General features: G+C 37.1%; 1 protein-coding gene across 1 annotated transcript in view; it reads left to right on the top strand.

Moving 5' to 3' along the window:
* KNDC1 (kinase non-catalytic C-lobe domain containing 1) overlaps nt 1-24,931 on the top strand; it is a 72,787-nt gene that overhangs the window by 12,445 nt on the left and 35,411 nt on the right. The window contains exons 4-6 of the mRNA XM_074907507.1: nt 13,585-13,731; nt 15,776-15,893; nt 16,232-17,253. Coding sequence (XP_074763608.1) covers nt 13,585-13,731; nt 15,776-15,893; nt 16,232-17,253 — 1,287 coding nt within the window. The remainder of the gene's footprint in view (nt 1-13,584; nt 13,732-15,775; nt 15,894-16,231; nt 17,254-24,931) is intronic.

Here is a 24,931-nt window from a genome sequence, read left to right as displayed (position 1 = left end):
GGCTTCTTTTAAAATTTGCATACTTACTTATCGATATACTGGGTTTATCAAACAGTTCTTCTTCACTATAAACTAATACTGAGCCCTGATTACCTCCTTTAAATAGGAAGAGCTTTAACCTTTTCCTAATGAAAATGGTTCCTATTTCATTTTCTTGCCCTGAGCAGTACAGTGCTAGACTTGTGAAATTTGACCAATGGAAGGCACAACAGGAATAGTTAAATATTGGTGAGTTCATTAATAGCCTTACTTCTATCACTACAATACAAGTTTGCCTCAGGTTAAAAACACTGGCTGTCTCAAACCAGTTTCAAATAGCTATTTGTCTGCATCACAAAACTGCCATTGAGTCTGACACAGAAGTTCATTGATGTAGAACCCCCCACATTTCTAAGATATGAGCTTTCAGTGAGATGAAGGACCGATGTCTGCCATGTGTGAACTTGCATTTATAATCTTTTAATAATGTGGCTATTCAATTTTGCTTATTCCAGTGAGCCTCTGTAACAGAAATCAGTGAATTTTCAGTCTTGTCTGCCTTTTTTAATATATATCTAAAGCAGACTGGATAATGCTTCTGTTTAATGACTTCTCCCATTATTTAGAGATGATAAAATGCAGTGGTTCAGAAACCTCAGTATGCAGCAGGATTAAAACCTTTCAGAAATAAGAGAAAAAGTGATAGAGTTGAATACTTGAAGGGAAGAGGGAAATACGGGATAGAGAGTGGGGAAAAAAGTGAAGTTCACACTTCTGTTTTCTCATCTAGAACATGTTCTTAGTTTTTGCTATCACAGCAGGAGTTAGGGTATGCTGATTTCTCACCTGGGAGAGAATCAGAAAAGGGTGAACACTGCCTGTGTCTTTGCTAGAACATGACAGCTGTCATCTTGTATTTCTCAGTAGGTTATAGTTGATTTATATTACTAAAAAATAAGTCCAAGTGTTTCAACAAGCTTAGAAAGAAATTATTCTACACAAAGTGGTATAAATAGTGCAAATAGAAAAGACAAGCTAAAAAGTATTACATTTTTTGAAAACTAAATATTTAATAATAGGCTTGTTCCTATGTAATGTAGCAAGGCAGTTGGATTGATATATATACCATATACATAAAAATATCTTATATGCATATAAATGCATGGGTTGAAATCCCAAATGAAACCTATTGTTCTAGAGAACACATAAAGTTTTGGGGTGTGTATATATATATATATATATGTTGGTCCTATCGAAGAAAACTGCTGACGATTGTTACTGCAGTATTTCTCAATAGTTAATCATTACTGAGCTAGTGCTCAGGTCTCAGCTGTTGGTCCTTCTCTAAATATGAAAACCTTCATCTTTCTCCCAAATCAAAACAGTAGAAGGTATAAAGGAAGCCTTGCCTTTGCCACTTCCCTGGTTTTTTAAAGTACTAGCTTTGAATGCTGTCAGATTATCTCTACTGTTCTATTCTTTCTTTAGCTCTTGGTGCAGGAAGAAAAAAAAAATTTTTTTTTACATGTTCTCCTAGAGGGGTTTCTGGTTTTGTTTTTATCTGATGGCGGAAATAGGTCTTTTGAAACACTTAGTGCCTTTTTTCTTGAGTTCTGTTTCCCTTAATTTCAGGTAGCCTCCTCTTGAGACTAATTCTGTCTAACAGCAGCAAGGCTTGTCATCAGCAAATGGTAACTTATCTCTTCCTGTAGTCTAAACCATTCTATCTTCTGAGTGTTATTTAAAGCTGTCTTTTCCTTCAGTGACAAAAATAAATTACTTTTATTTGGTTACCTATGCCTCTACTGTGCTATAGAAGAGGAAATAGAATCCTCCTGCTTGTGCTTTTACATCATTGGCCCAATTGAGGTTGCATTCAGGAACTGAGTACTGAGCAAGTATCACCCTTTATTTGCTTTCTACAGAGAGCCAACCAAAAGAAGAATGTGGCCTATGGGTGGCTTGATTTTTGTGGGGTTTTTTTACAGCAGTCCTTCTTTTTTAATGTATAGAATATCTTAAAGTTTATAATTTGATTACCTCAAAACCTACAGCTTGTTGCTTATTTCTGAAGCTGGGCTTGCAAAGTTGTCATATTGGTCTTTTCTAACTGGCTTTTTGAGCATATTGCCAGTATTTTTACAGGTTTGCCTCTAAATCTGAAAAACACAACTTTTCACAGACTGACTTCTATTTTTATCATGAATAGTCTGTCTCTTAGGCAGAAAAATGTCCTCAAAAAATAAATGACTGACTTTACAGGTAACCTGCTCAACAAAAATTAGTGTTTTAGGTTTCTACCTTACTCTGCTATTAGGCTCCTTTAAGAAATTATTAAAGCTAAGATATATATTTTCCTCAAGATTGAGGAAGATTATTCTCTGATGTACAGAAGTGGTTTTCGAATCAGCTTGTTTGAGTTTTTTTGGTTTTGTGAGGGAAAGACTTGGGAGAGAAAAGAGAACTTGGTGTTCTGTCTTATAACAGTTGGTTTTTGCAGTAGTTGAAGTTTACTCTTTTAGATGCCTGAGGAGCTGTGTTGGATACATTTGCAGATAGTTCCCATCATAAGCAAAAATCTGTGTGAAAGAGGGCAGATTGTTTTCTCTTGTTATGCTTGTGCAGTGTCATAAAACTCCAGGCTTCTTAATGTTAAAGATGCACAGATGTTTTGGATCGGTTGTTTATCTCCAGCCTCTTTCACATAAACTCTTCTGATCAGTAATGATACTTTCTCAGCTATGAATGAAGTTGTTTTCCTTAGTCCTGGTAGAATTATCTGTCACTTTCTGGTGCTACCCATTCAAACTCATTTCTTTGGACCCATCATCATACTGGTCTTACTGGCAGAACTTAATTTTATATAGCACTCTGCTTATTTCCATTATTGACTCTTTAGAATGTTTGGAAATGCTTTTGAAATGTAAGCCTGAATCCTTAAAGGTAGCATGAAGGCCTTCAGCAAAATTATTCCTTGTCATTACTTGATATCAAAAGATTTCTCTTTCATTAATTTTATGTCTGTTTTACATGGATATTCAGGTCACTAAAAGATCCATGATCATTGCTAGACTGGATCTGGAGACTTTATATCCTGGAACAATGACAACAATTCATTTTTAACATTTGCATGAACTGAAAATAGAGCCATTTTACCAGTGTGTGAATAAATACCACCTTTTTGAAAGGTTCAGGAAGTGAGTAACTTAGAAGTATGTGGCAGAATAGACAACTTCCTAATCTCAAGACAAAATTTTGAGACTGGTTCAGTTTTCACTGTGAGTTAGATGATTGTAGAGTTATCTTAAATTGACTGAGATTTAGTCAACAGGACCTTCTGGATTATGACAAAATGATTGTCACTTGCATATCATTCTCCTTAGTTACAGCTTTTCAGAAAAGCTTCAAAGAACAACTGAGAACATGATTTTGAAGCTAAAGATCTTGTCTCTGGGGGAATGCATTGCAAGTCATGTAGGATTTTTTAGATGACTACTTGGAGCAGGTTTAGTGTAAACCTGTTTAGTGAATACGTACTCCAGGATTCTTGAACTTTTGAGCCCTCTCACCAAGTTTAAAAAAAAAAAAAATCCAACCACTGAAACACCCCACCCCCCCAAACAACACCAAAAAACCCACTAGCCAAACCATTCTTCCATTCTCTCAACTGTAATGGTAACAGGTGTTGCCTTTTTACGCAGGAATGCTGATCTAATCAGTTTTTGAAGCAGCACATGAATGAAATATGTATGTTATACTTTCCCTGTAAAGCTTTTTTTGTTTGTGGGCTATACACTTTGAGTCCTTTCACATTATACATGAGTTCTCTGCCTCAATAGAAAAGAAGGAGCAAGGTTTAGTTCTGCAGAAATCATTCCCCTATGAAATAATCAGGCAAAAAACCCCAAAGTAGCCTCCAACCCTCTCCCCTCCCAAAAAAACCCCAAAACCCCACAACAAAAAAACCAAACCAAATCGTCCTGGTTACCCTCCTCTGTTTACATTCCTAATATATACAATGAGAGCTACCTACTCATTTGCAGTTTCAGTCTCCTACAGCAGTTCTGTGAAAATTGATGTTTTCAATGTGGTCTTAACAAGATATTACACAGAGGGCTAAGTTCAGAAGTGGTTGGCCAGCTTTTTACTTTTGCAGTTTATTGAAGATTCTTATATATGTTCCTTGTAGGAAAAAAAATAGAGGGAAAAAAATACATAATTACTTCAAAGATATATTAACTGATTACTGTACAGCAGCAAATATTTTGCATATCAGAGTCCTGATGTCATTGATTCATGGCATGATAAAGGAACTGGGATACTATTTGAGTTTATTGGCCCATACTGTTCTTAAATGGAAGTGTTGCACTTCAGTTCTGTAGCTCCAAAATGTGGAATAAGCATCCTCCAATACAGGATTGTGTGAATGCATTACCCAGATCAGAGTGACAGACTAACAGTAGGCACCTCTTCCTAGGTTTAAGATAACTTTTTTTTACACAAATAACTTCAGCAACTACAAATAATACCATATTTGTCATACAACGATGAAAGTATTTCTACAGTTGTGAGAAGACAGAGCTAGTCTGCTCAGCATGCATATAACTGTTTCCCAGGTTTCCTTGTTTCTATGCCTACAGGGAATAAATTGTGTTAATTTAATTAGGTGATAAATGAAGTACCTATGGCAGGTAACTTAAAAGTAAGGAGGTTAATGGCTGATAAATCAGAAGTAGAGTTGTGGCACATGAAACTCACTTTCAAAGGGAGTTTAAAAAAATCGCATTGTTCAAGAAGCTTTAAAGATAAATCTGTGTGACTTCTGCAATATAACCTCTGAGATCTTCAGCAGTTTTATTGCAATGTTCTTCCTTACCTGTCATAATTATACTTCTAAAATCCTGCAGGAGAGGAGCCAGTTGGTGTGCTATTCATCTGTGTTGCGGTGCTGATCTTTGTGATTAAGGGAGACTAAATGGGATGGAAGTGTAAGGAACCTGTTCTTCACCCTGCAAACACATGAGTAGATTCATACAAATAACATGGTTTAAATTTTGTCAAGCTCATGTCTATGTTCATCTTTGTGTGACTTTTTAATGTGAAATGTATGTTTACAAAGGTGGCTGCCAGTGGCTCAAGATATATCTCAGTCTTCACTACAGTAGTTAAGGTAACATCTTCTTGACACTACATTGAGGTCAAGTTGAAAAGTTTGTATTTTCTGACTTTTTTTTTTCCTCTCTAGTTGCAGCTCTGATTTGACAATACTGCTTTTCAAATTAATTACTGCTCTAGATGCTGGCAGTTTTGTCTATGGAAAGCAGTCACCTGTGTTTTACATAGCCAGATGGAAAGTCAGAATGTATAACTGTTAAAATAAAGTGTTTACAGGTAGCATGGAGACTGCTGTAAACCTACCATACGATTATTTTTTTAAATGAATATATATCTCCTATCAAAGATTTTTTTTGGAGATAAAAGTTTGTATACAGCTGCCTAAGAAGGTGACTAGAAGTAAGTAAAAAAGTATGCAGAAAGCTTGAAGTCTGAAAAACTAGCATTTTTTTTTCCAAATCATAGAATGGTTAGGCTTGGAAGGGACCTTAAAGATCATCTAGTTCCAACCCCCTTGCCATGGGCAGGGACACCTTCCACTAGATCATGTTGCTCAAAACCCCTCCAACTTGGTCTTGAACACTTCCAGGGAGGGGGCATCAACAACTTCCATCCACTAAAACCCCCAAGTCCTCTCCCACAGGGCTGCTCTCAATCCACTCTTTGCCCAGCCTGTAACTGTGCTGGGCATTGCCTCGACCCATGTGCAGGACCTTGCACTTGGCCTTGTTGAACTCCATGAGGTTTGCACAGCCCACCTCTCAAGCCTGGCCAGGTCCCTCTGATGGCACATCCCTTCCCTCCAGCGTGTCGATGGCACCACACAGCTTGGTGTCATTGGCAAACTTGCTGAGGGTGCACTCCATCCCACTGTCCATGGCACCAAACAAAAACAGCACTGGCCCCAACACTAACCCCTGAGGAATGTCACTCATCACTGCTCTCCCCTTGGACATCAAACTGCTGACGACAGTTCTTTTGAGTGTGACCATCCAGCCAATTCCTTATCCACCAAGTGGTCCATCTGTCAAATCTACGTCTGTCCAGTTTAGAGGCAAGGATGTCACGTGGGACAGTGTCAAATGCTTTGCACAAGTCCAGGTACATCAGCTGCCTTTCCCTTATCCACAAATTCTGTAATGACATCAAAGGCCATGAGATTTGTCAGGCCTGATTTATCCTTAGTAAAGCCATGTTGGCTGTCACCAATAATCTCCTTATTTTTCATGTTCCCTAGCATACTTTCCAGGAGGATCCTCTCTGTGATCTTGCTGGGCACAGAGGTGAGATTGACTGGCTTGTAGGTCTCTGGATCTTCCTTTTTTCCCGTTTCAAAAATGGGGTTTATGTTTCCCTTTTTCCATTTGGCAGGAACTTTGCTAGACTGCCATGACTTCTCAAATATGATGGATAGTGGCTTAGCCACTTCATCTGCTAGTTCCCTCAGGATCTGTCAATGCATCTCATCAGGTCCCATGGACTTGTGCACCTTCAGGTTCCTTAGATGGTCTCAAACCTGATCTTCTCCTACAGTGGGCAGTTCTTCATTCTTGCAGTCCCTGTTTTTGCCTTCTGCAACTTGGGCGGTGTGGCTGGAGCACTTGCTGGTGAAGACTGAGGCAAAAATGTTGTTGAGTTACCTCGACCTTCTCCATATCCTGGGTAACCAGGTCTCCTGTTTCCTTCTGGAGAGGGCCCACATTTTCTCTAGTCTTCCTTTTATTGCCAGTGTACTTGTAGAAGCTTTTCTTGTTGCCCTTGACATCCCTGGCCAGATTTAATTATATCAGGGCTTGTCTTTCCTAACCTGATCCCTGGCTGTTCAGAAAACTTCTCTGTACTCCTCCCAGACTACCTGTCCTTCCTTCCACCCTCTGTAGGCTTCCATTTCATGTTTGAACTTGTCCAGGAGCTCCTTGTCCATCCATGCAGGCATGCTGGCACTCTTACATGACTTCCTCTTTGTCATGATGCATCACTCCTGAGCTTGGACAAGGTGATACTTGAATATTAACCAGCTTTCTTGGGCCTCTCTTCCTTCCAGGGCTTTATCCCATGCTACTCTGCCAAGCAGATCCCTGAAGAGGCCAAAGTCTGCCCTCCTGAAGTCCAGGGTAGTGAGATTGCTTTGTGCCCGCCTTGCTGCACCAAGGATCTTGAACTCCACCATTTCATGGTCACTGCAGCCAAGGTTGCTCTTGAGCTTCCACACTCCCCACCAGCCCCTCCTTGTTGGTGAGAACAAGGTTCAGCACAGCACCTTTCCTCACTGGCTCCTCTGTCACCCTGAGAAGGAGGTTACCAGCATATTCCAGGAACGTCCTGGATTGCTTATGCCCTGTTGTGTTGTCCCACCAACAGATGCTGGGGTGGTTGAAGCTGTCCATGAGGACCAGGGCTTGTGAATGTGAGACTGCTCCGATCTGTCTCTAAAGGGCCTCATCCGCTTGGTCTTCCTGCTCAGGTGGCCTGTAGCAGACCCCCACTGTAATGTGACCTGTCCTTGCCCTCCCTTTAATCCTGACCCATAAACTCTCAGTCGTCTCCTCATCCATCCCCAGGCAGAGCTCCATGCACTCCAGCTGGCCATCTATCAAAACACAGAAACGCTGCCCAAAGTCTGCAATGACTGCAGATGAATGAGATAGATACAAAAAAAATCTTTTTTAAAGAAAGCCATAGCAGAAGAACTGTTTAATGTTTTTCATCTTGTAGGACTTTCAGGAGGTTCTTGCATTGCAACTCTTCTTTATGGGGATTTATCAAAAACTTGGCTCAAATAAGAGTGTCAGAATAGACGAGTGATGAAGTTGACAAAATAGCAGTAAAATAAATTTCCAGGACCAGATGGTGAAACAGCATTCATAAAAGGAGCAGTTACTTAGAGTAATATTCTTTAGCCTAGAAGAGAATGCCCTGAGGGAGAAATTATGCTAGAAATCTGTGAAGTATGCCATGGAGGTAACCATTGAGTGAGTATTTGCCAGCCCTCATAAATGAAGAAGTAGGTGGCAACAATGAGGTGAACACAGGTGGACTCAAACAAGGGGAAGTAATTCTTTGTTATGTGGTAAGTTACAGAAATTCTTACTGCAAAACATAGATGCAAAAGGTTGTCTGTGGATAAAGCTTAGACAAATTCATGGAGGTAAAACGGTTGTCATGAATCAATATAGACAAGAAGCCCACAACTACAAACAGTGAGGTTAGAGTGACATACTAGGTTGTGTTCCTCAGTTCAAACTGAATGATGCAGAGGTCACAATGTAGGGACTAGGCAACATTCAGTTGCAGGATACATGACATGCTCTTTCCAGGTGCACTTAGATTTTGCTTGGTGTTGGAGAACGGCTTGCAGAGCAAGGCCATGGGTCTCTGCAGGAGCTGATCGCAGCCATCTGAGGTAAACAAAGGAAAAAACCCAGGGTACAGTTATGCTAACAACGGACTGTTATGTTAACAAAGAGAGAAACTGAGGTACACAATGGCCTTGAGTATGGTGGTAAACAACCTTGGGAAAAAAGGCAGGTCAGAAGAGGGAAGATGTTGTGACATACCTGAAATGCCACAAGGGGCTGGGATATTATAATGTAGCCTTTTACATGTATCCAATAGATTTGTGAGTAGTATGCATGATTATTGTAGAGTGCTTATATAAGGTGTGATTTCTTTCAATAAAGTTGAAGCTTGCTCTATCATTCACGTTGAATCGGCTGCTTGCTTCCTCCGTCCTCCGCAGCTTGGTTCATTTCTCTTTATGTAGTGTTACTTTTTAGATGATTGTGTTATGAAGCCTTGCTTGTGTTTTGCAATGTAAACTAATCACCTGACATTTGTATAAGAACATGTTAAAACTTGAAAGCTTTCACTCAGTTGTTTGGTAAATTAAAAAGCAGTTTGAGAGTTGAAATACCTGCAGACTTCAGCTGAGTGGATTATTTGAGAGAATTGACCTGTAGCTGCATTTTTGTGACCATTTTTTTAGAAGTCTTTTGGGGAAGAATTTTTCCAAAGCTAAGCAGCAACTGTAGTTAGGAGGGACAAACTGCAAGTATAGCTTTGGTTAAAAATGTTGTTTTTCCAGCTTTTACTACTCATTCAAACTAGAGTATATGTTTTGCTATTAGTCTACAGTGATTTAGCACTTTTAGCATAACCTGCCTACTAATTATCTACACATCTGAAGTGCCAAATGAATAAAAAGCTCATACTTAATGCAGCACCTTCCAGTAATTACAGTTATGTGGAAGTGTTTGGTCCCTTTGTAATGAAGGAAAGTATTTAAAATAATGGGCCTATTTCCCTTTCATTTTGTTGCTGAAGAACATTACTGTTTTTCTTTTGCATAAAAATAGTGCATTTTAGTGAGTACATTAAAAAGGACTTAAGTAAATATTAAATATTTTTGCCCAATAGTAATTTTCTCAAGTGTTAGCTTGAATTTGTTTATAAAACTGAGTTTTTTAACCACAGTGAAGCTTTCATTTATGGAATCTTTTAATGCTTTGAATTGTGAAAGGGTGGAAACGTCTATATGTGTGCAGCAGTCTCAGTTAAAAAAAAAAAAAAAAGGCTGCAAGGTAAAATGAGGGTCAGATATGAATGTCAAAACCCAGGAATTGTGTTACGCTGTTCCCATAACTTATTATTTAGTCAGAAATATTTTACAGGAAGTATTAGTTCTACTGTGGTCTGTCTTTTTCAGTTCTGCTGAAGACCTACATTTCTGAACTCAGTAAAATCTCAATGCAAAATGTAAATGGTCATTATTTGTAATTGCAATATGTTAAACACTTATGCAGTCAGTATTCAAAAGCTCTTTTGTCAGCTTTTTTCTGTAGTATTTGTCTGCAATATGAGTTCCTATGGAAGCTTAGTTCTTTAGTCCTGCCAAGCAGTATTACAACAGAGCTTCTGTCACACTCTATGTGCAGCCTTGGAGTTTTTACTTCCTCTCCTGATCTTTTGATTTGCAGATTTTAAATCCAGAGTGAATCATTTCTGTTCTCTGATTTCACTTTCTATAGTGTTAAACAGTCATAAATTGGCATGCAGCAAGCCCAGTATCTTTTGATTGGAACTGACAGAAGCCTTTTTGAATATATTTCACTCTTGAAATAAAATTTTAACATGATGGCAGACGCTGTCCTCTCCCTTGGTAAGTGCTTCTAGTACTTAGCCTGAACACTTGAAAAATATGTAATATCTTCACCTTTTGAATTCTTATCTGTTTTTCTTTTTTTTTTTTTTTTTCACTTTTGAATCTGGTTATGCCTTTGTCTCTTGGAAAGCACCTTAGTATTAGAAGTTATCTTGGTTTGAAGCTACTTGTATGATTATGACCTTCAAATTTTTCTCTGAAATACATGAGCTCCCTTAGCCTGTTGCTGAAAGGAAGACTTTCAGGACCTCAAATCACACATGTGACTTTTCTCAAACATCTTCTCTTTGTCCAGCCATTTTTATTTTTTAAAGGGCACATTATTTCCATGATAGCCTTCTCAGTGTTGCATATAATCATCATTTCACCTACAATTCTTGTTATATTTACTAACTTTTGGCTAAGAGTAGATGTACTCTCTAAGACTAAATCTGGAGATCCAGTTTCCCAGTGTGACTTTCTCCCTTCCTCCCCTCCATCGTTTTTAAAGCTGATACTGTTAGTGCTGTCTTGCCAGCACGGTCTGTGTAATTTTTTGCTAACAAGTTACATTTAGTCTTTAACTTAAGTCTTTTTAGAAATTGTGAAGAGGTTGTTTTGTTGTGGGTTTTTTCTTTTCGATCTTTCTTGAAAGGCATGTTATTTATCATCTATTAATATTATTATGCTGTAATGCAACAGTTCCTATTCATAAAAGTATTCTCCTTAGATTTAAAACAGGTGAGGGTTTTTTTCAGAAACTAAGGAAAAATCTTCACTGGGAAAAAAAACCCGCTCTTAATTCTTTAAGAAAATTCCTAATTCCCAATACAGTATCAATTTTTGCTTGTCTTCCAGGAGAAGGAAATTTGTTTGCTGCTCTTTGCTGTTTGTTTGTTACTTTCCTTCTAACACAGTAAAAAACCTTAGTTTAATTGTGAGATTGTTTTCCCTGAGAGCAGTGTCTTCTAGTGAGCATTACATATTCTATACTTCTGAACTCACTTTATTGCATTTACCATCTTGCTCTCCGTTCCTAGAAAGCTGTTTTTTTTTCCTAAACCTAAACACTGTGGTAAGTAGAAGCAGATTTGATCCATAAACTTGGGGAACGCCCCACCTAGTGGATGATCACAAACTCGTTTTCTCAGAGCTCAAGGGTAACCCAAGGCTTTAGATCCAGTAGTCAGAGCTAGTTGATGCTTTCTTAGTTTGGAGGGGGGTGAGGGGCATGGAGGAGGGGGGAAGAAGTGTAAAGTAAAGGAATAAGTTCTGTACACTTCCTTTTCATTGTTCAAAAGCTTATGAAGCAGTCTTCAGGAAAAAAAAAAAAACACAATTAAATCCATCTTCATAAATTCTTGTATGTTGGGGGAGGAATTTTGGTTAAATTTCTTCTACAGATTTTAATATACTAAAGTATAAATCTAGAATTTATTTTCTTTTTCAGATAGTACTGGCCTTCAGTCTTGGGCAGGCTTAGAAAGGTGTTAATTTATACCTAGTTGGTTTTATAGCAAGTTAACTTGTGCAGACTATAAGACCATCACCCTCTAAATATTCATTAGTAGGAGTTGTACTTCCTTTGTGAGGAGCTCTGTTAGTCCAGGCTGGAGATAATTTTCTGCAGCTGAAATAAGTATGGGTAGGGGTAGTTCTAACTTCAGGAAGTATAAAGAAATAACTGTTTTCACATCATCTTGTTGGTGGGTTATTCGCTCAGGCTGGCTTTATAATTTTGTATCCTTTTGCCAGTATAGTCTGGTTTATTTTACAAAAAATCATGCCAGTCTGTCAGCAGTGTAGTTCAGTCGGGCTACCTTCACTTAAGTGGGTTATAGTGGCTTCATGGGGGAGAGGGGAGGAAGTAACCCTTACTCTTGGAATAGATGGAACAGCATTCATTCTGCTAAATCAAAATAAAAATCATGACAGTTCCTGTTGGGTTCCTCTGAGATTCTTGAAAGAAAAACAAGTCTTCAGTTACCTCTTGTGCTTAATGGTGAAATTGTATAACAGTGAAGAGACAGAATTTACTGCTTTGCAAAAATTTTTTTTATTTCTTCTTTTTAAATCAGATGACATAATGGGGGGTGGGGTGGGGGTGGGGGGTGTGTTTCTGACTTTCGTCTTAATCTTGATGTGTCCCAAGGGTAAACCAAAGTTTTAGATCCAGTAGTCAGTGCTAGTTGATGCTTTCTTGGTTTGGAGGAGAGGGGAGGGGGGGGGGCATGGAGGAGGGGGGAAGAAGTGGAACTGTCCAAGCTGCACACTCACATACAGCACTTCCTAATGAGGTAGTGTTACACTACCCTTCATGGAGGTGCCCTGCCACTCTAGACAGTGTGTGTATATATATGCCTACAGGTGGAACAAGTCACCTCTCCTTCATACAATTTAGAGACAATACTTCTTAATGAGAAAATGGGATGGGTGGAGAGAGGAAATTACTTTTGTCCTTAGAGTCACTCTTCTTTCTACAGTGAAAAATAGTAAAGCTTATAGCAAATGCATTAGTACAACCAGATTTAATATACAATTCTGATCATTCTTTTATTTATGTATGTATCTGAGAGGGCAGTGTTCCATAATACACGTGAATTTCTGACTGTACTGTATTGCCATTGAAATGTTTGCACAAACTTGCACTTATCCACTAAAGCAGATCTGAAAAAGTTTTGGCTGGATTTTTTTTTAAGAATCAGAAAATTTTTAAAAATTGATAGTTGTGTTGTATGGCAAATCTGATGTATTAACACTAGATTTAAGAAAGCTGTTGGCTCACCTCCATTTTTATTGGAGTTCAGCACAAGGTTGTGTGCTTTAAGACAAGCAGAGGTGGCAAATGTGGAATATTTCTTAAAATGCTTTCATAGGTGTCTTCTGAGACAAGTGATACTATGCTGTATTGTTTCTGGTCACTTTCTGTATGCTTGATAGCACATACAAAGTTTTCTGTCAAAGTTTTTTTTTCCCTGCTAAGAGGAATTCCAATTCAATCTCCCAGCATGCTTCTAACTTAAATATTACTTGCACACACACAGGGACCTGAGTTCTATATTTAACTGTAGCTGATGAACAATTGTAATACTCATTATTGGTGAGGAAGAAAAATTATTCTAGCTGGACCCCACTGGGTTACTTCTTTTTGTTTGCAACAAGCCTATCCCCCAAAACAGGACTGAAGCCCATTGTGTTCCTCCTGTTTAAATTAAACTACCTTTCTAGTAAACTGTTACGTTATGTTAAAAATGAAAACATTGTAAGGTGTGTCCCTTGTGGTCTCAGAGCTTTTTTAACAGGAGAGAGTTGGTAGCATATTTAATGCCTTTTTTTTAAACTTCATGCAGGCACACATCTATTCTTTGGGTGCAACGTTGAAAGCAGCAATAGAATGTGTAGTAGAACCTGAGACAGAATCAGAATTTGGGCAAGATCTGCATGCTCTGCTGCAACGAATGCAAGAAGAGAATCCTGAAAATAGGCCAGATATTGAGGTAAAACAGCCCTACGTAATTTTTTTAAAAAAGTGACGATATTTCTGTATATATTCATTAATAGATGATCTTTATATGTAATGTGCTCAGATTTTTCAAGAAAGCTGAGGTTTTCCCAGATTCAGCAGAAATTCTTCTTTCTTCCTATTCTAATGGAGATACAAGCTGAAAAGCAGATGTAGATATTAAAAGGTGATTTGATTTTTTAGAAAGTTGGGTTAATACGCTTGTGGATTTAAATATTAACTGTTTCTTCCCATTTAATACTTAGTTTACAGAGAGTTATTAGAAGTAAGAGCACAGGCATTATGCTGTGAAATCTGTATGATGCCTCCAATGATGTTTGGATTGCATTTAAGAAGGGGAGGGGAGGGAGCCATGCCCCAGGAAACTTCTGTTCCTTGGCATGTTCAAAGCAGTGTTGTATAAAGCATTACTAGTAGTATTTCATTAGATATCTTAATTGTTTTTGTATTTTATTCCATTTAGCCTCTTACTTTACCTGTAGTTTTTGGAAAGAATTTGAAGATATATACGCTTTTTCAAGATGATGTTTTTAAATAATTCACATTCTAAATGTTGGTTAGCTATTACAGTGTTATTTGATATTAATGTGTGAAAGTTTAGCTTGAATGCACTGTTTTTGCAGACTGTAGCCAGAGAATAACAGTTGTCCAAATGTGACTTTTCTTGGATTCAGTTTTTCTACTTCAGAATAGTGCTGTCTACTTGTCTGTTTTGGTTTGGTGTTTTTTTTTCCTGAGCTGATAGTGTATATTCTAAATGGTAATAGCACCTATAATCAATACTTTTCAGAAAGAGTGCTGCAACAGGAGAATGAATAGATTAATTTTTATAAAGCAAATAATATTGGCTCCCTGGTTTAGGACATAGAGCCTGCTTGATCAAGTCCTGTATTTCTATTTGTTTACTTTTGATCAGAGTCAGAAAAGGGATGGTATAGCATTCTCTAGCATCTCCAATTGGTCTCTAGTTCCTGAAAGCTACTGCTGACTACTTTTATCAGTGCAAAAATAGAGTGGATCAAGCCTGATCTAGTGTAACACATGAAGGTCACTTTGTGACTATCTGTTCTCTTTTCCTTTTCCACTGGGCCCTTTCTTGGGTGGAAAGGAGTGAGGGGAGCTGTGGGAATACCCGTAGACTTTCCTAGGCGTTTCACTGGACTCCAGCACAGCTGGATGCCTGTCTCACTTTTTCCTGTCCTTCCTCAACCTGCTACTTGAACCAACAGGACAATTTCTTCCACTCACAACAGCAGAAGAGCAGTTGAGCAAGTTAATGGGGAAGTAAGAGCAGCTCCTCAGAGCTGTATGAGGTCTCATCAGTGTTTATCTAGGAACAGTTCCTGAGGAGACCGTGGGATGCATTTGGAAAGGCAGCGCTCTTCTACTTCCTGCCCAAAGTGACAGGTTTTTAAAGGTGTGAATGTCTGTAACTAGTTGTGTGTGAGACCAGTGCTAGTGCCATCAAATGATGCTCAGACTACAGATCAGAGATACATAATATTGTTTCTTCTTGCTATCTGATAATGATTGCTTTATCTAATTGGGAATAATGTTTTCTAGATATTTCTATTTTGTAGTTTTAAAAAGATACAGGATTTACTTTTAGTGTAATTTCATTAATAAAAACATTCGGTATCCTGCCTATGTCACTCAATTCAAGTGGATCACTGTCTGTTTAAAAAACAATCCACACTCTGGCTCTTTACACTTTAAGTATGTTATTCATAAAGGGTAAAATTTAAGATAATTAATTTTTGTCAGTTGATCTTAGTGTTTTAACTGTACACTAGAACTTGAACTGTATTGAGTAATTACATGATAGTCTATGGTAAAAATTAGAAATTAATTCAACCACATAATAGAAAATACGCAGTATAATGAACAGTTCAAGAAAGACCTCCAATGTTTCTTCATATAAATTCAGATGTACTGTGTGAGTTAACATGATTCACTTTAATAAAAATTCACAAATCTATTCATTATTTAATAAAGTATTTAACACTAATTTTCTCTAGAGCATTTTGTCATTATGTGAAGAAAAACTGAAGATTGCTTCATCAAGTAATATTTGTCGAAGCTTGTCTGCTGTTGGAAGAAGGGTTCTTTCAATTGAATCATTTGGTGCTTCTCAAGGTAACCTTAAAATGTATTTAGTCTAGAACTTTCTATTGCCTGACATGTCTTAATGTGTTTGTGTACTTTCCTGTTATAGGTTCCTTTCTAGATATCAGAAAGTTGTTATTAAATATTTGTGGATTGGGGGTGGGGAGTAGGGGACATACAACTCTTAATGAATATAATTAATCTATTTAGAGTGTCCTGTATGATTAAAAGTGACTTGTCCAGAAATAATTTGTGTAACATGCTGAAGATGCATAACAGCAGTGGCAAAAAAAGCAATATAAAGATTTACTGGGAAAGACAGAAGGTTTAAATACACATTTAATATAAGCATCTGTTTTTGCATCTAGATGTCTGTGATAACATGTGGAAGGGAAGAATGTGTCAGAGAAGTTTGGGATCTAAATTATATTCAAATGAGAAAAACAACATAGCAGGTGATTCGTCTACAGTGGAAGATGTGACAGCTACCTGTCATAAGGACTCTTCTATAGTTACTGTGGTGACTGGCAGAGAAAGTGGTTTAAAGGAAATGCAAATTGATCTGAGTAATGAGAAAACTCAACATTCTCAACTTGCAACTCAAGCTATAAAGAGAAAAGAAGAGGACAAACATGCAGTGTATACTGACAGTTTTGCTAGTGTTGCTTTGGATATAAAATCATGTGTTACTGACCTGGAGAAAGATGGCATTTTTAAGAAAGGTTCTTTGAGAAAAATTAAAACCTTTCCAAAGCTACCACTTGAACCTGCAGATACAAATAACTTTTTTACTTCTGTAACCAACAGTGGACCACTAGCTAGGAAAAATCACTTGCTAACACAAGAGTCACTACCTCTAGACAATAATAATGAGGTTGCTTTTACAAAGGGAAATCTTAATTCATTTGCTATTTGTAGTCCACCAAAAATAGAACCAAAGAATCACCAGGTTAATGATCTTCATTTAGAAGCTCCATGTGTATGCACACAGGTGTCTGGCATGAATCTAGAAGAGCATATGTCACTTATTAATGGTAAAAAGATAGGTTTTGCTTCATCTGATCACAAAGAAGACTGTTCTGATGCTACCTCTGAAATGCCAAATACAGCTGGTATGCTAAAAGGCCCAAATCAATCAATTGCTGGAGCAAAAATGCTAGACAATTACATGGCGTTGGAAGACTCTTCTGAAACTTTTCAAGGGTCAAATGAAAATTCTTTACCACATTTTAACAAGATGGCGTCAGTGTTAACGACAAAACCCAGTGGGAACAGATATGGATCAAACCTAATTAGGTCTCCAGAATTAAACAGCGATGCGATGAGTGCAAACAATAATGAAGATAATCTTTTTGGAGGCAGAGGGTCAGAAATCAAAAGTAATGAGCAGGTAGTAAAAATAAAGTCTTCATTATATAGTTGCTGTAGTCACTTATGTGGAGATGAAATGACTTAAATACTGTGTGATTTCTCCCCCCCTTGTCCCCTTTAACATTCTGGAAAATTGAATTTTGTTAGTTCATGCACTTTAAGAGTTAATATTGGAAACATGGTGATCCTTTTTTCCTGTTTAAAAGCAAAGTGCTATAGTGAAATTTATGATATTGCAAAATCAACTTTCATTTAAATTTTTTTACAACTGGAGTATACTCACTAGTGTGTTAGAGCAGCATACTTAAAGTTGATTACATTTGTAAGAAAACATTACCAAAGTGCAGTGCATGTAGATTTTTTTTTTTTTTACTCTTTGTTACTGTCAATCCATAAAGTTCACTATGTTGCAGTGGGCTTCCCAGGTGCTTATGAAAATTGCAGAGTTCCTGACTGTAAACCTGACCTCATTTAAATCAGTGGCAATATCCCATCTGCTTCAGGAGGTGAAAAGACTCCACTTATTTTCCACTTATTTTTAACCTACATGTACATTTAAGTTTTTGAAAATTGTACATATGCTGTATCTGTTCTGTGTTCTAAATTACCACCTCTGTGTTTGTTATGTATATTTCATGATAGAATTCAAATATGTGCACAGTATGATGGATATGTTGTCTCAAGCATTTCATCTTAATAAATAGCCAAATAAGAGGGAGAGCTGATAATTAGTCTACTAGAATTTGTTGATAGATAGTTATAGTATGGTCTCTTCTCTGCTCAAATATTCTCAGGGTGGACAAGTTTGGTCTCTGACTAGATGGTTTTCTCTTGTGCCACACTCAAAGAGATGTAAACAGTCCATGTGACAGGAGAGCTACTGGCTAAAAATGCAGGATGGTTGATGGTTCTCCAGCCTTGCTGTGTCTTGATAAAAGTGAGCAACACAAATTTAACACATTTCATTTCCAGCAGTTATGCTTAGGTGTAGTAGATGTTGGGGTTTTTCCTTACTTGTCTACTGACAGCTCAGCCTTGTTCTCCTTGCCTAATAGCCAGTCTTCCAGCCATCCCATGCAGCAACACCTAGGGTTATTTTCAGTCTGCATCCATCCCTCTTTTCACCTTGCCCTGAACACCTCCACTGGAGTGGTAAACTGGGGCTGTCAAGTGTGTAAAAAGCCTTTGGTTCATCATAGCTAAAAAAATGAATGCAGCATTGAAGATTCTGTTCTAACTGCTTTTTTCCCTTTATTGCCTTTTCTCCCCTCAACAGCAGGTACGCTTATTAAATTCATAGTGCAGGAGGATAGTAAATATGGATAAGTACCACATGGCATGATTTTGCTCTCTGAGGGAGTTACTCATTGTATGCATATCGAGTCCTTTATTTAGTTTTTAAAATCCTGCAGGTGCATTCTTTAGTCTCTGGGAAATGATCCATTTGTTGTAGAAACATCTTGTTTATTTTTTCTTCTTTTTTTCCTCCCTTCCTGCTCTTAACTATGCAAAGTAATAATCAGATTTATAATCATTCCAAAGTCTTCTGCTTTTGTCATGTCATTTGTTACTCTGGATTTACATGAACCTGCTTCATTTGGTAGATGTGCTTGTATTTCTAGAAAGGATCATAGCGCTTTCAGTCACTGACTTCTTGTGAGAAAGCTTGTTAGTATAGAGATATCTAGATATGTCTTGGTATTCAAGCAACAGTAACTGTCATGTGCAAATCTCTTTTTTCTGAATGCAGTCTTTATATCTTTTTATGCTAAATATATATCTTTTTATGCTAAATAATATAAACCTATAAATTAATTTGCATGTTTATTTGTCATGGAGAGAATGACTAAGACAAGGCTATTAGACCACTATAAAACCACTGCAGCTTGGTTTTTGGATTTGTTTTTTGTTGGCTGCTTTTTTTTTTACATTCCAAGAAATAAAAATACCACACTTAAGTCACTTGCCTTGAAGTGGTGGGCTTACTTAAGCATCCGTGTTAACTAGAGAGGTGTGGTGAATAAGCTGCCATCACTTAAGAACATAATTTGAGTGTAGTGATAGGTGTTGTTCTTTTAAGAAAGAAAACATCTGTGGAAATAAGACCTATATTCTGTCCTTACTGGATTGCCAGGACAACAGTTTCAGTCTCGGTACATGAAGACACTTTCAAGAAAATATTCTTCTCAGAATTATAGTTTCCCAAAATTCTTGCACATTTTAAAAGCTGTAGCAAACATTCTGTTTGCTTTTCCTGCAGCGGCACTTGAGATTAGTACACAGAAAAGTAAACCAAAATATGTTTTCAGGTTATTCTGCCATTATTCAGACATTCTCTTTTTCTTCAAATATTTCATCATCAATTTGAAATAAAGTGTTCTTTCAACCTGAACAGAATTTCATTCTTCCAAATAAGTAGGCTCTTAGTAGAAGGGAGGTTATCATGCTCCCACTGAATTTGCAGGACAATCACAGTGAATTAGAAAAGATTATTATAGTTACCCTAATAAGCAGTGTCATGATACATGTGATCTGAAATGAAGACAGCAGAGGGCTTGTTGTCGATGAAACCAGAGTTTTATAGGTCTGTTTTCAGCAGAGGAAAGGTTTGATAGACTCATGCTCTATATTCTTTTTTTAGTAATAATTTCAGAGAACATTCTGCCACATAAAAATGTTATGCTCTTTAGAGAAATCCTAAATTGGTCTGGAAGAAAACAACCAACCAAAAAAAAAAAATCAACCAAACCCACAAACTAACCCCCAATTCTTTAACTGCTGTAAGGAGCAAAAGCTTTTAAATATATCAACATCTGTGAGCAACACCTATGTTTCTGAAATGCCTGTCTGTTCCCTGAAAATGCTGAGCTTCTAGCCTGGTAATTTTTGTTTTCTGAAGGAGGGTCATTCATTTTCAGTAGTCATGGAACTATATGGCAGAATCTATTATAAGTCTTCTTAGAGAAGGGTTGTTGGGGTGGTTTTTTTTTGTTTTCAGCATCTTTTTCTTTTGGAAAACAGATTTTATTCCTCAGGTTTCTGAAACAGCAGTTTCTGCCTCTGACTTACCTCCTGACAGTTGCAAAAATAAAGCCATAATCTGCTATCCCTTATGTTAAAAAGTTAGAACTGATGTCTCTGTTTCAAGTTCCCTTTCATTCCTCTGTGCCAGAATTTTACCAAATACCTAAAAATGTTTGACTTTTTTTAAGAAGCTAAAGCTTGAGTCTGGGAGTTTGCTCCTTTATTGTGAAGGCACAAAGAGTGTGAAGCCCCTTCTGGGCTAAATAGAAAACAAAAGATTTGCAGCACTCCTCTTTCACTGGTTTTCTATAACAGATAAGCATGACTGCAGCATAGAGCTTTTAGAATAGTATCTCTAGCGTCTCTAAATATTTCTTGTTCTTTAGAGAAACTGCGATACCAGTCCCATCCGGTTGAAGATCAACCTTGTCTACTCTGGAGAACAGACAGTTTTTCTTGCCTGTCAGTACTTCTCCAGTGGACAGTATTTTTCTAATACTCCAACACTGCTTCTTAATGTTTTGTGCTTTACTGCTAGTAAGCATTACTAAAAATACTTGCTTGCTTTTGTCTGGCTACTGCAATGTATCTTGTGAGGGTTTTCCTAGTAATTTTTGCAGTTTTGCATGCCGCAAATAAATATTTTTCACTTCAAGTTTGAGTGGGGATCTTTTATTTCTCTAACCAATTTCATTCCAATCAGGTGTGTCTCATCTCTAATGCTTTTAAATGTTTCTTTGTGATTCAAATGCTATGGCCTTTACATGGAAAGGGTTAATGGGAACCTGGCATGTACATATTTGTTTTCTGTTGGTCATTCATACCCAGTCAAGCATGAAAGAAGTGAAAAGCCATGTCTCTAGAGAATGACACTGGGGAAATAACACTTGAAGGAAGGAAAAATTGTCAATTCCCGGAATAGTAGTTACTAAGAAAAGAATAATGAAAATGCTGCTTGCTTTGGCTCTTTAAAACATGCTAGCATTACATTCATAAACTATAGTATGTTGGTGAGTTCTGAATGCTTTACTAAAAGTTTGGTTCAGTTTTGGTACCAACAGTGAAATAAAAGATCTGTTAAATGATCTTTGCAGCACTGAAGAAAATACATCAATTTTAGACAAGTGAGATTTAAAAGGCAATCTTTTTAGTATAAACCAAAATGTCACCAGTATGTAGCTATAGGCAATAATCAGTCAGGTGGCTTTTTCGTATTTTCTGTCAAAATTTCTGTGCTGTGCAAAACATTTTCTTATTTTTAAAACTGGGTTATATAACTTCTATTATGAAAAGTTCTGTTTTAGAACATGAAGAAAAAATTTCTGGAAAAGGCACTAGATTATAATTTTTGCTCTTTGATGCAATTTCACTGGTGATAATGTATTAATAAATGTTTTATATTAGTACTAATGTTAATGCTTTAAATGAAGTGGGCTTGAGGCCTTATGGTTGCTGAACAGTTGTCTTGAGCTTGCTTTACTGAAATGTCTGAATATAGTTACAAAACTGTGCATGCTACAGGTGGTTTGACAAAAAAAAATTTAATCATATGTTTTCCAGCACTTCAGAATATTTTTTTTTCTTGGTGGTTGAATGGGGCTTTTTGAAGCTGTAGGAGATAGTAATAGCCATGAATCAGATTTGCATGTTAAAAAGCAAAACAAAATAACCAAACCTGAGACAGATGCCTAAATAAAGACATTTTACACTTAAATGTTTATTAAAACATAAACAGGCCCAGTGGAATTTGAATGTGCATTGCCTTAAATACCTTTGAGGTATTTAACATTGAACACCTTCAAGGTGAGGTACAAGATGCATTGCATTGAATACCTTTATTTAATGTTTGAGACTTAAATAAAAATTGCCTCAAAACCTTAGGTTGAGAAGTGTATTATTTTACCTTTGGAAACTATTTTAACCAGTCTGCATGTGTTTTTCATCAGATATAAATGTGTGATGACATACATCTTATCATGTACCTTGACAATATCAGATTACTTTTACAAGGTGTTAGAAGGACAAGTCCCCAGCAGGTCTGAGCCTGCAGTCTTCATTTGAAGTCTTCCAGTGTTCTCTCTTTCTAGTGTAGGAAAGTGAGCATTTGGAATCATTAGGACACTAGAAGAATGACCTTCTCAGGGTTTTTTTTCAGGAGTAAAAATAATCTTTTGATATGATCAAGGTGGGGAGAGACTTTAATTATAGTAAGAGACAATAGCAATGCAGTTATTAGCATCACAGGAGAACAATTATCATATGAATAATAGCTAGCAATATTAATATTTGAAGTTTAATCTTTCTTTAGGATGCTTACATCTATTGGGAAAAAATGAGGGTATACATTTAGATAAAGTTCAACAACCTGTAACCAGATTGCATCCTTTCTTCTCCTGACTCAGGTTAATTTTGTCATCCTATGGATGGAAGTGATTCTCACTTCTGCTAAGATTTGCTTTTTCTACATTCTTTTTTCTTCTGAAATAGCATTTGTTTCTGGTGCCTTTTCATTCTCTATTTTGTTATCTATCATTGACACTTTCTTCTTTCTTATCATAAACTTTTGCTGCTGTTTTTAGGGTTTATTCCTACTTTCCTCCTGTGATTAAATTTTTTTCTGTCACTTCTTTCTTCCTCTAGAGAACTTGGATATCCCAGAAGTGATGTACAGCCTTCTGCTGTACAACTAACTTCAGTCTGCAGTTTAGTGAGACATTCTTCTTCTCCTTGCTAGCCATTCATCACCCTATCCTGAAGTGAAAGGTGATTTGTATATGGGATAGAGGAAGTCCATCTTTCTCTCCTGCAGAATTTAGAGCCTCTAGGGACGTAAACTTCAAGAGGAGAGATTCTCTTGCAGAGAAACATGTGGCAGTGGTGTGCACTTATTACAAAAATATTCCCAAATCCCAAAATCTTCTTAATGGTCTAGTCAGTCTGTGGAATTTCTCTTCTGATTTCTCTCCACTTGTCAGCTGTGCAGGGTGACTTTGAAGTATTTGGCTGCTTCTTTAATTGTAAAGTGTCTGTGAGCAAAGACATTTGAGGCATGTGAGAACCAGGATGCTATGGATGAGGGAACACAGCACTGATCAGAAATAGTAATCAATCAAGAGTATGAAGCTCTGTCTTGAATGTTCTTTAATTCATTCTTTTGACTATCTGGCCTCTTCCTTCCTGTGTGTAATTGATGTCTTTTTATCAGACAGTTCAACAGCTTACTTTTCTAGATATAATGAAGGAACACATTGATGAAAGAATTCTGCACTGCGGGATGCTGGTGATAGCAAAATTTGAGAGTGAAGCTTAACCTTATTACCTGGCTTCAAATCTGCCTGTGCTGAAGTTACTAATTTTTGTGATTTGCCACAGTGGAGGACGGGAGAATAAGAGCACCAAATTAATTTTTATGTGTTGGAGGTAGGGAGAATATAAAACATTCTAAGTAAATCAAAAGGTGTGTTTGCTGATACATCTTGTCAAAAATTTATCTGGTTCACCTTCAAGAAATATTTAAACAATATGAACCCAAAGTATTACATTCCTTGAGAAGGTCTTCTGGTAAAAATTAAATTATCAACGATGTTTCAGCTAGAGAAATAAATGTGGTTCTTTCTCTCCTCCCCATATATTGATGGCAGGGAAGCCATTTCTGTTTGTTGATGTTGATGAAAGTTAATGTGGTAGTCTGTTCATTATGTATTTTATGATAAAATCCAAATAGTGCCTCACTGAAGGGTGTTTCACAGCCAGGATCATAAAAAACTGACTGCAGTAAGTGACGGTGCAGAGACTGATTTGCCAAACAATGATGTACTACCACTGTGTGTGAGAGAGACCCTTAGTCTATTTAGATTTTGCAAACATTGATTGGGATATAAAGGTGTCTGTAAAAACAGCAGAACAGTTCAGAAATTTTAATTTTTGTTTCTGTCTCCTGTGCTCTAGTTTTGTTTTCTTTGTTTCCCAGAGTTAATCCTGAATTGCTTCTGGTAATTCTTTTCCTCAATGTGGTCTAAATTTGACATTTAGAGACAGAATATTGCTGTGCTCATTTTTAAAATAGTCGTATGGGTCTGCTCTGACCCAGAGGTTTCCACCTACAGCAAATTTACTGTTTCTTTGGTAGATGAATGGAGATCATAAAGTCCAGCTGATGTCAAGAATAGTGACAAGCTCTTCTATTAGCACAGCTTGATCAGGAAGATGTCTGTGCAGTCCTATCAATGTCGCGTTCTTATATTCACCCACCTCCCCCACCCCTCAGAAAAATCACAAAATGTAAAACATGGATTCTCTGAAGAACAGTAAGTTTCCATAGAGCAGTATCTTTGTCACATTAAGGTATTATGCCAGGTATCAAAACCTAAACTGATTAGCAGAAATACAAAAGTTATTACTACAAATCAAGTAGCCAGTGATTAAAAACAGAACAATGTGCTTGGACATCAAATGCATCTGTCATTAATTCTGTCAATATTGTTAACATCTTTCACAGAAGGACAAGAAATGTTGATGAAATCTTTAAGGTAAGACTTGTAATGCAACTGTCAGGGTAAATTAGGATTTGACTGGGATTTTTTTTGTTGGTGGTGATAATTTAGATTTTTATGTTTGCAAATCTAGGTGGTGTCCCTATAATTATGTGCCATCTTTGACATTCCAAAAGTGTC

Source organism: Athene noctua, chromosome 5 (genome assembly GCF_965140245.1).
Source record: "Athene noctua chromosome 5, bAthNoc1.hap1.1, whole genome shotgun sequence".
Lineage (NCBI taxonomy): Eukaryota > Metazoa > Chordata > Aves > Strigiformes > Strigidae > Athene > Athene noctua.
This window is presented reverse-complemented; position numbering and strand designations above follow the sequence as displayed.